This window comes from Cricetulus griseus, chromosome 4 (genome assembly GCF_003668045.3).
Source record: "Cricetulus griseus strain 17A/GY chromosome 4, alternate assembly CriGri-PICRH-1.0, whole genome shotgun sequence".
Classification (NCBI taxonomy): Eukaryota; Metazoa; Chordata; class Mammalia; order Rodentia; family Cricetidae; genus Cricetulus; species Cricetulus griseus.
In genome coordinates this window covers 134102666-134114461 of record NC_048597.1, presented here as the reverse complement: position 1 = coordinate 134114461, position 11796 = coordinate 134102666, and the positions used below count along the sequence as shown (strand labels likewise).

The window sequence follows — 11796 nt, the reverse complement described above, 5'->3', positions numbered from 1 at the left end:
GAGCTGGCACCTAGCCTAATTCATCCTTTGTTAACCAGACAGTCCCCCCTGTGTGAACTCCAGTTGGCAGAGCCCTTGTCTGGCATGGGTTTGTCTTAGAAGTGAGAATGTCTGTCATCTTAGCACCGGGGAGGTGGAGGCAACAGGATGCGGAACTTGAGGCTAGGCTACATGAGACCTTGTCTCCAAAAACAAGACTCATGAATCAGCAAAATGGCTCAGTGGTAAAGGAGTTTGCCATCAGCCAGGGGATGGTGGTGCACGCCTTTAATCCCAGCACTTGGGTGGCAGAGGCAGGCAGATCTCTGTGAGTTCCAGGCCAGGCTGGTCTACAAAGTGAGTTCCAGGACAGCCAGGACTGTTATACACGGAAACCCTATCTTGAACACCCCGCCCCCAAAAGGAGCTTTCCATCAAAGCTGAGAACCTGAGTTTTACTCCCAGACCCACATGGAAGGAGAATCACCCTAGAGTTGTCCTCTGACACCACAGGCAAACAGGGTACAGAGGTGCATATACCCCTTCCCCAGAAAAACACAAACTAAATAAAACAGAAACAAGCGACAATGAACCACTGCTGTCTGAGTGAAACACATTCAGCTGGGGAGCCAGGCTTGTGAGCAGACCCTGAGTTAGCCCTCCTGAGTTGCCCTCCAGCATCCTGGAGATTCCCAAACCCTGACCAGTTCAGTTCTCTGGGCCTGTGAAACTCAAGGTCACACTTCCTGCCTTGTTCACACTGGGGCCTGCAGAAGACAGTGGGGAAGGGCGAGAATTAGCAACTCTGGCATCCCTCTGGCTCTAATGTAGGTTGTTGGTGGTCTGGGGGGGGAGCACATTTCTGTCTCTTGGTGAGGCCAAGCCCTGCCTCCCAGAGAGTGGGCACAGCATGGGTGTGGCAGCCTTCATGCCTGAGGATCTTCTGTAGAACAGGCTGGGCCGGTAAGTGGCCTAGACAAGCCCTGGGGGCAGGCTGTGGCAGGAGTGCGGGGGCCAGGGCTGGATTTTAGCTGTACCTACGGGTGGGAGTGGGAACTGGGTGCGGTGTTGTGAATGCCTGGGGTGCGGTTGCCTCTCTTCCTAATTCTTCTGTTGGGATACAGTGGTGACAAATAGTACCCATGCTCAAAATTACAGAACTCCTGCTGCATGCATAATTCACTGTCCAGTAGTGAACCCTGAAATATCTATTTCAGCAGCATCAAAGGAACTGACTCTTAACTTCATACTCTAAATGCCTTGCCGATCCTTCTCGTGGTTAAATCATAAAAAGCCTTTGTGGCCAGGCAGTAGTGGCACATGTCTTTAATCCCAGTACTTGGGAGGCAGAGGCAGGCAGATCTCTGTGAGTCTACAAAGAGGGTTCCAGGACAGCCAGGGCTGTGACACAGAGAAATCCAGTCTCCGGTTGGGGGTGGGGGTAGGGAGGCCTGTGTGAGCAGTCCGGAAACAGTGCTGGCTGATTCTAAGGTCTATCTGAAGTTTTGGTTTGGTTTTTATTCTTCTATGTGTTAGAATTCAGTGTGTGTATGTGAGTATGTGTGTATTTGCATGTGAGATGTGTTTATGTGCTCACGAGATGAATGTGTTATATTTGAGTGTGTGTGTGTGTGTGTGTGTGTGTGTGTGTGTGTGTGTGTACACGCAGGTACTCCAGCACCATAGTGCTCCTGTGGAGGTCAGAGGGTAACTCTCTGGAGTTGCCTCTCCTTCCCAGGATCAAGTTCAGGCTTGGTAGTTGGCGGAGCCATCTGGCAGACCCACAGCAAGTACTTTTATTGGCTGAGCCATCTCAGTGTCCCAGGATCTTTGAATAATACGGAGTTCAGTAGGGCTAGAACTGAAAGGATTCCGGCGTGTAGACGTCAGGAAGTGGGTGGGGCTGAGTGAGCTACTTAGCCTGAGAGACATCAGGAGACATGGCAGGCTTTGGAGCAAGGGAGAGAACAATCCCAGTGGTAACAAGTGTGGCTCCAGGTGTGAAGTGAGGGACAGAAGCATGGGTGGTCCATGGAACTCATGACATCTGTCCAGGGTCGGGTCGCAGCAGAATGAGTCCGGCAGGGTAATAGGCTGTGGGAAAGAAAGCAAGAAGTCTGCAAGAGGGCGCTGGGCGCGGGACCAATGGCCAGTGGCAGAGTCTCACTGTGCCTGGCAGAGCTCACAGGAGGTGATATTGTTGCCTGGGAGGTGTGAAGCAGCCGCCTCCCACACTGCTTCCCCTCTGATAAAGAAAGCCATTTGTCGAGCGTCTAATAGCTACCAGGCAAGGCTCACTTCCCAGGCACACAGAGAAACGCTTGGTCTCTGGAGTTGTGAGGAACCAGGTACCTAAGGTCCGGCCCAATCCAAACTATTGGCTATGCTGCGAGTGTTTTCCATTGGTTAAAACTGGGAGGAGCGATTCTGCCCACTGGGAACAGTTGGGCTCAGAGCGTTGAGGATCCTCCAAGGAGCTACTTTTAGGGACACGAGCTAACCTGAGACTTGTCGCTGTTCCTCTCTCCGGGAACAACTTTAGACTCTCTCCAACCCCCAGCCTTCTTATGGCTTCTGATATGTGCTCACCTCTCACCCGCCCCTGACATCTGGCCAGCTGGGTCTGGAGTGACCCTGGGCAAAGGGTATGGTACCCAGGAAGGTCACTCAGACAGACACCAAAACCAGACTGTGGCCACTGGTCTGAGGTTGGAAGAGCAGGGCCCTGGCAGGAATCTCTTGGGAATAAAGGGGGGTGGGCGTAGGGCCAGCTGAGGTTAGCCTGCTGGAGGAGTGGCCTGGGAGAGGCGTGGGAGAGCAACACAGCAGGGAGGAAGAAACACACACACACACACACACACACAGAGAGAGAGAGAGAGAGAGAGAGAGAGAGAGAGAGAGAGAGAGAGAGAGAGAGAGACAGAGACAGAGACAGAAACAAAGAGACAGAGACAGAGACAGAGACAGAGACAGAAATAAAGAGACAGAGAGACAGAGAGGAACATACCAAGAAGCTCCGAGAGGAGCCAGAGAGATGGCCCAGTGCGTAAAGGGACTTGCTGCAAGCCTAAGGACCTGAGTTCAATCCTGGGGACTCACAATGAGGGGGGAGGGTAAAACACCAACTTTGACAAAGTGTCCTTTGATCTCCACACACATGACAAGATACACACATGCACGCACACACACAAATAAGCATAATTTTAAGAAATTTAAAAATAGACCTTAGGGGAGAGACAGCAAGTAGACATTCATTGATTACCTTACTTATTCAGAAGTGTTCAAGACAGCGTCAAATACGTTCCCATTAAAGGTGGTGGGGGCACACGCCTTTAATAGCAGCACTTGGGAGACGGAGGCAGGGGGATCTAAGTTCGAGGCCAACCTGGTCAACAGAGCAAGTTCCAGGACAGCAAGGTCTATAGAGAAAGAAACCCTGTCTCACAAAACAAAACAAACCCCTGTCCCCCAAACAGAACAAATGCTCCATCTCGGGATTGAGATCTTAAAGGTTGAGGGAAGTGGGGCGGAGACAGAGGCTGCGGACGGAAGGAGTCGCATTCTACTTATTTGGGGACCTGTAAGTTCCCATCGTCATCCAGCTTGCACCCCCTCCCCCACTTGCCCCTTGAGAGTGATCGGAAAATGGGGGAGGGGCCTGTGCTGCTGGAGCAGAGGAGACCTGTTCGCACCGGGTGAGGCCTGAAGACCAGCAGCCGCGCCCACTCCAAGTAGCTCATAAATCGCGCTGCCCAGGTACTGCGCTATTAAGGTGTCTTTGGGATGCAGGCTCAGGGGTCCAGGCATCACAGGACAGACTGAACCCCTTAACTGGAGTAGGGGTGTGGTTCACCAAGAGAGCCCCTCCCTTCCCCGAGATTCTGGGCCCTCCCACCCCCGGGTGTCCGTGGGAGGGGACCGGAGGGAGACGCTAGGACTTGCTGGTACCAGTCGCCGCTGGGGCGCTCTCCGGTGCTGCGGCGGGTGGCACAGGCTGGCAACCCGGGGCTGGGAGGAGGAGGGGGCAATTGCTGGGGACCGCCAGCACTCCTCCTCGCGGGCCCGCCCCCAGGCCTGACACCTCCAGCCCCGCCTGCGTTGCAGCTGTGCAGGGTTCCCAGGCGCACAGCCCTGGGCGCACGACCAGGCGCAGAGGTGAGTGTCCAGCACTGGGGACCTCGCAGGAAGTGGGACTCGGCTCCTTGGAGCGACTACGGGGCTGGAAGGACACAACGCTCCTTGCTGCAGTTTCTAGATCCTTTATCCTAGACCTCCCCTCGCCCCCAGAGCGGAGAAAACTGAAAACCCCAGGGGAACTCGCAGGTCCCCAGCTGGGAGAGAGTGGGGACCCCAGGCAACCTCAGCCTGGCTGGGCTCCTGCAAACTTTTCCTTTTCCCAGGGAAATCTAGTCACCGGAGCGTTGGTAAAAAAAGTCCTGACCCTTTGCTGAGTGTGCCGCAGCTGAGAATGCTGCGTGACCCGTGGCTCTGTATCTGATGCCTCTCCAGCACCTAGAGTGGCCCAACCTCCAAGTCTGTGTCTGACTTTCCAGCTTGTCTCCTGTGTGACTCTGAAGCTGTCTGGGACCTCTTTGTCCATTTGCCTTCCTGGTATTGAGAATCTGTCCCCCTGGATTTTTCTCATCTGCTAAGAGGGACTTCTGTGAATTATGTCACTATTTTTGTGGGACTGTGTTTGTGAGAGAAACGGACACCTTTGGATCTACTTTTGTTTGATGGTTGAGACAGGGTTTCTCTGTATAGCCTTGGCTGTCCTGGAACTCACTCTGTAGATCAGGCTGGTCTCAAACTCAGAGGAAGGAATCCTTCCTCTGACCCCTGAGTGCTGGGATTAAAGGCTTGTGCCTCCACACCAGGCTTGGATCTACTTCTATACAAGGCATTTCTTTAGAGTCTCCCTCTGTTCGTACATAAAATAGAACTAAGAGGGCCTCAGTTGGTGGAGGGCTTGCCTAATATGCAGAGAGCCTGGGGATGCATGTCCTGATAAACTGGGGCGGTGGGATGCTCCTGTAACTCCTAACTGCAGGAGGATAGAAATTCAATGTAATTTTTAACTGTTTAATTTGAAGCCATCATGGGGTACCTGAGGCCTTGCCCTCTGTTTAAATTGAGTCCAAGGCATCTATGCAAGGCATTTCTTTTGTAAAATTTTAGAGGACAGAGGCAGGCAGATCTCTGTGAGTTCGAGACCAGCCTGGTCTAAAAGAGCTAGTTCCAGGACAGCCTCCAAAGCCACAGAGAAACCCTGTCTCGAAAAACCAAAAAAAAAAAAAAAATTTTTTTTAGAGGATATGGTGGCACACACCTTTAATCCCAGCACTTGGGAAGACAAAGCAGGTGGATTGCTGTTAAGTTCCAGGCCAGTCAGGGTTGCATAGTAAGACTTTGTCTCAAAAAAAAAAAAAATCTCATTTGTGTGTGTGTGTGTGTGTGTATGGTTCGGTGGAACTGTGGATGTAAGCATGCCACAACACAAATGGTCAGAGGACAGTGTGTGGGAGTTGGTTCTCTCTTTACATTGTGTGGATTCCAAACATGAAGCAGAAGTCATTAGTTTGGGTGCAAGCTCCTTTACCCACTGAGCTATCTTGCCAGCCTTGCAAGGTATTTCTTTAGGAACCCATTTTTGCTCATATGTAAACCGGGACTACAGGAAGAACTGTGAGAGGGTCAAAGGGTTGCTGGCAGGTTAGAGGAGTCATTGTGATTTAATGACATGAGTCTCTACTGACCCTGCAGTGAGTGGCCAGAACCAACTTTCTCACTGGGGCTTGGAGGAGATGACATTTCTTTTTTAAAAAACACTCAGAAGCCTATGTGTGTCAAAGCATATGCAGTGTGGGGCACTGGGCCCCAAGCTGGCTGTGGGTAGAGGTTGTGAAATTGTGGCCTGTTCTACTGGGTGTGAGACCATTCCCAGGGTTGAGCCCCTTTGGTGGTTTCTGTCATTGACTCTGTGTGAATGTTTCATGTAAAAATGTATTCTTGTGTTTCTCTGCAGTTGGCTAAGAGGGAGTGTGCCGATTTTGGAGGAGGGAGGAGGTCAACACTGGAGTTGGCACTCAGGGCCTCCCGGCATGCCATCTCTGGTGTATCTGTGCCCTCGTCTGTGTGGCGCTCCTTCCGGGTTGCGTGTCCCTGTCTGAGATTGTCTGTATAGCCGTGATTTTTTGAATTCTCTTTTGTTTATGAGTATGTGTGGATGCGTCTCTGCTTTTGTGTTATGGGAATTTCTTTTTATCAACTTGACATGGAGTCTCAGAGCCCAAGCTGTCCTCAGACTTAACTATGTAGCTGATGAGATAGCCTTGACTACTGATCCTCTTGCCTCCATCTGTCAAGTCCTGGGGTAACAGGTGTGCACCAAGAGCCCCCCCTCCTCCAGTCTGCTTCTGGACTGCTGCAATCACAGGAGTGTGGCCACCATGGCTAGTTTTTCTTTCTTTCTTTCTTTTAAAAAAGATTTTATTTGCCGGGCGTTGGTGGCGCACGCCTTTGATCCCAGCACTCGGGAGGCAGAGGCAGGAGGATCTCTGTGAGTTCGAGGCCAGCCTGGTCTCCAGAGCGAGTGCCAGGATAGGCTCCAAAGCTACACAGAGAAACCCTGTCTTGAAAAACCAAAAAAAAAAAAAGATTTTATTTATTTATTATGTATACAACATTCTGCTTCCATGTATATCTGCACACCAGAAGAGGGCACCAGATCTCATAATGGATGGTTGTGAGCCACCATGTGGTTGTTGGGAATTGAACTCAGGACCTCTAGAAAAGCAGCCAGTGCTCTTAACCTCTGAGCCATTTCTCCAGCCCTAGTTTTTCTTTTTAAAAACAAATACTTTATTAACTTTTATTTATTTTCTATTCATGTGTGGAGGGTCAAAGGACAACTTTTGGTATGTGGGAGGGCTCAGGAGTTAGGGACCCTCTTCCAGGGCTCTTTCTCCAGGATTCCAAGATCCTGACTGTCCTTGCCTTCCGTAGACTTTCTGCACAGTGCTCCGTTGGACAACCAGCAGGACACAGCAGCGACCTCTCCGTTGCGGGTAGCGCGCGGCCCATGGAGCCCGGGCTGCTGCGGCCAGCGCCCGTGAGCGAGGTCATCGCCCTTCATTACAACTACACCGGCAAGCTTCGGGGAGCGCGCTACCAGCCCGGCGCCGGTCTGCGCGCAGATGCCGCCGTGTGCCTGGCTGTGTGCGCCTTCATCGTGCTGGAGAACCTGGCAGTGCTCTTGGTGCTGGGCCGCCACCCTCGCTTCCATGCGCCCATGTTCCTGCTCCTGGGCAGCCTCACCCTGTCGGACCTGTTGGCGGGGGCGGCCTATGCCACCAACATCCTGCTGTCGGGACCGCTCACGCTGCGCCTGTCGCCCGCGCTCTGGTTTGCGCGCGAGGGGGGCGTTTTCGTGGCACTGGCCGCATCGGTGCTGAGCCTCCTGGCCATTGCGCTGGAGCGCCACCTCACCATGGCACGTCGAGGACCGGCGCCCGCCGCCAGTCGCGCTCGCACACTGGCGATGGCTGTGGCCGCCTGGGGCGCGTCGCTGCTGCTCGGGCTGCTGCCTGCGTTGGGCTGGAACTGCCTGGGACGCCTGGAAACCTGCTCCACTGTGCTGCCGCTCTATGCCAAGGCCTACGTGCTCTTCTGCGTGCTGGCGTTCCTGGGCATCCTGGCTGCCATCTGTGCGCTCTATGCAAGGATTTATTGCCAAGTGCGAGCCAACGCGCGTCGACTGCGGGCGCGGCCTGGGTCCCGCAGGGCCACCTCGTCCTCGCGATCGCGGCACACGCCACGGTCGCTGGCCCTGCTCCGCACGCTCAGCGTGGTGCTCCTGGCCTTCGTGGCCTGCTGGGGACCTCTGTTTCTTTTGCTATTGCTGGATGTAGCGTGCCCAGCCCGCGCGTGTCCCGTGCTCCTGCAGGCGGACCCCTTCCTGGGCTTAGCCATGGCTAACTCGCTGCTGAATCCCATCATCTACACGTTCACCAACCGAGACCTGCGCCACGCCCTCCTGCGGCTGCTCTGCTGTGGCCGAGGGCCCTGTAACCAGGGCTCCTCCAACAGCTTGCAGCGGTCTCCTAGTGCTGCTGGGCCTTCGGGCGGTGGCCTACGACGCTGCCTGCCACCAAGCCTGGATCGCAGCTCCAGCCCATCAGAACATTCGTCTCCCCATCAGGACAGGGCGGACACTAGCTGCTCCACCGGCAGTCCGGGAGCAGCAACCACCAATCGGACCCTGGTGCCTGCTGCTACAGACTGATGCTCCCCAGCCCACTGTGGCCCTTCTAAGAGCAGACTGATTCTCCGACAGAAAAGAAGGGAGGGAAATGGATCAACTGTCCCAGAACAGGAACAGACAAAAATGCATGCCTCTCGTACGTTTGACATGGACAATAGTAATGAGGAGAAAGCGACGGGAAGGAGGATGGTTAGTGACGTCACCTGAGCTGGGAATCCTGAGGCAGAGCCAGTCAGTGTGACTGGAGCAGAAGTTGAGGAGGAGCCGTAAGCTGAAAGGGTAGATTGTGGGAAGTCTTGTTGATTCTGAGGAAGGCCTGTGATCTGACTCTGAGTGAAGTGGAAGCCACAGAGTTCTAAACAAAGTCGGGATTTGCCCAGATTCAGGCCTCCACAGATACCCTGTGACTGGAAAATGATTTTGTAAAGGGGGTGGGGGAGCTCCCCGCACGTTCAGAAGCAGGTGAAGTCTAGATAGAGTGCGCTAACAGCTGACAGGGTGAATGATTGGCTCCAGAGTGAGGCAGAGTTGTGGAGAACGACAGCAAGGTAAGCCTGGCTCCAGAAACTTGACCCTGGAGCCTTCGCCAGATCTCAACTGATAAGTTTTCATAGTGTGGAGTCAGGTTCTTCATACAAAATACAACTACAATAAAACAATTTGAGCTGCTGGCCTCACTGTGATCTTTCACAATAAATGCATTCATCTATTTATTTATTATTTTATTTTCCCCAGAGGGTTCTAATCATCATCTTGTAAAGTGTTTTTGTCAGGCAATGGTGGCACATGCCTTTAATCACAGCGATTGGGAGGCAGAGGCAGACAGATCTCTGTGAGTTCCAGGCCAGCCTGGTCTACAGGACTAGTTCTAGGATAGCCAAGGCTACACAGAGACACCATCTTGAAATAACAAAAAAGAAAGAAAGGAAGAAAGGAAGGAAGGAAGGAAGGAAGGAAATAAAATAGGGGCTGGAGTGATGGCTGAGCAGTTCAGAATACTTGTTGCTTTTGCTGGGGACCTGGGTTTCATTCTCAGATGCCAAGTTGTGGTTCGTAATGATTAGTAACTTCAGTTCCAGGGCATTCAGTGTCCTTATCTGAACCCCAAGGGCACCAGACATTCATATGATGCACAGAAATGAATGTGAGCAAAACACTCATACATAAACTAAATAAATATTTTTAAAAGCTTTTAAAATTGTTTATTCTTCATTTATTTTGAGACAGGCTCTCACTATGCAGCTCCAATTGGTCTGGAACTCTTTATGTACTCCAGGCTGGCCTGGAACTCCTGAGTACTAGAATTAAAGGTAATTAAAGGAGTTGGTGGGGAATTCCCTTACTCCCAGGTATGTCAGTTCAGGCCAGCCTAGTCACAGTGAGACCCTGTCCTTTTATTTATTTTATTTATTTGTTTTGGTGTTTCAAGACAGGGTTTCTTTGTGTAATAGCCCTGGCTCTGTCCTGGAACTGACTTTGTAGATCTGTTCTTGAACTCACAGAGATCTGCCTGCCTCTGCCTCCCAAGTGCTAAGACAGACCCTGTCTTTAAAACCTATATTTACTTATGTATTCTGTGCCCGTGTGCATGTGTGTGGGTGCCCACAGCAGGCATGAGAAACTCTCCTCAGTTCTCTCCCTCCACCTCATGGATCCATCCTAAGGAGCCAGTAAACACCATACCCCGTGAAGCATCTCACCCTCCTCCACCATCTAACGCCCATTTATTTATTTTAGTTTCTCACTTGTTTTGGGGGGGTGTCCTATGACAGGGTTTCTCTGTAGCTTTGGAACCTGTCCTGGAACTTGCACTGTGGATGAGGCTGGCCTCAAATTCACAGAGATCCGTCTGTCTCTGCTGGAATTAAAGAAGTGTGCCACCACTGCCCAGTAGTTTTTCACTATTTATGACGTTCTATTTTCTCTGATGAAAAGTTCTTTTAGACGGTTCCATCAGCGTTAGCCAACTGGAGAATCAACTCACCTTGCCCATCTAGAAGATAGCATAGGTTTTATTTTTTATCATTTTATTTTTAAAAAGATTTAGTTATTCATGTTTTGTTTGTTTGTTTGTTTTTGTTTCTCTGAATAACTCTGGCTGTCCTGGAGCTCACTTTGTAGACCAGGCTGGCCTCCAACTCTCTGACATCTGCCTGCCTCTGCCTCCTGAGTGTTGGGATTAAAGGTGTGCGACACCACTGCCTGGTTTATTCCTATATTTTATGTATATGGGTGCCCTGTCTTTATGCACATCAGAAGAAGGAATCTGATTCCATTTGGTTGTCCACCATTGTGTTGTTACTGGGAATCGAACTCAGGTTCTCTGAAAACTCAGTCAAGTGCTCTTCACCGCTGAGCCCCTAGCATAGGTTTTATTTTTAATTTTATTCATTTTTATTTCATGTGCACTGGTGTTCTTGCTTCCATGTATGTCTGTATGTCTGTATTTGAAGGTGCCATAGCCCCAGGAATTGGAGTTACACACAGCTGTGAGCTGTCATGTGGGTGCTGGGGATTGAACCTGGGTCCTCTGGAAGAACAACCAGTGATCTTAACCAATGAGCCATCTCTTTGAACCCTAGCATAGGTTTAAAACTGGCCATTAAACTCTCCTGTGACCTTGTCAACTTCGGCCATATTCATCTGGATGGACGCATGGTTGCTCACTGAGCATTTCTGTGCCACGTACAGGTCCAGGGGCTCATTGGTTCTTGCTCCAGGTCCAATGCGAGCGCACACCCCAGGCCCCACTTTTGAGACGTTTCTTGTAGCCCAGGCTGGATTCAAACATGCTATGAAACAAAAGACTACCCTATTAAACTTGTGAGTTCTGTTTTCTGTGGATAAAGGCATGCCCTACCACACGTGGCTTATGCGGTGCTGGGATAGAACCCGGACTTGATGTTGCAGTCACTCTCCATTTGGTAGATGAAGAAACCGTAAACACTAAATTCCCGCTCCCCAGTGTCTTAGCAAGGCAACCCTCGGCCCCCATGAGGAAGGGGCCTGCCTGGTATTCGCTGTGCTTAGAGGGGTCTGGCCAGACTAGGCTAACACTCCTCGAAGGTTTTGAACTGTTGCCTGGGGGAAATACAGCGCTCTGATTTGTGTCTATGAAACGCTTGCTTCCCATGCCATCCCTAGCAAGCCCCAGACACATTCATGACCCCTGGCACTTGCCTGGCTGGTGGGCGGGCTCGGAGGGGGCGCGTGGGTAGGGAAAGGACATTGGCTGCTGTTTAAAGTGCAGCGCGCCACCTTTCAGCAGCCCTGGGAATTGCATCAGGGCTGGCCGAGAATCGGCTTCTGGCCGAGGGACAAGGTGCAGCGCGCCTCCTTGAGGTAATCCTGGGAACTACCAGCAGCATCAAAGCTGGTGGTGACTGATGAGCACAGGCTGGGGCTGCAGGCCTCGTGTGCAAAAAAACAAAACCAAAACAAAAAACCCTGAATCTCTGGGGGCACACTAGGAAACATCCCCACAGTTCTCATGTCTTTCTTGGTGTTGGTTTGGTGGCTTGACAGTGGAAAATTTAGAGATTCTGATACTAAAT

At 51.6% G+C, this 11796-nt stretch overlaps 1 protein-coding gene across 1 annotated transcript; it reads left to right on the top strand.

Moving 5' to 3' along the window:
• Nucleotides 1-7060: 7060 nt before the first annotated feature.
• On the top strand, nucleotides 7061-8623 carry S1pr5 (sphingosine-1-phosphate receptor 5). The gene has a single exon (XM_035443505.1). It carries the CDS (start codon nucleotides 7061-7063, stop codon nucleotides 8261-8263), a length of 1203 nt encoding a protein of 400 aa, XP_035299396.1. The 3' UTR covers nucleotides 8264-8623.
• Nucleotides 8624-11796: the final 3173 nt, after the last annotated feature.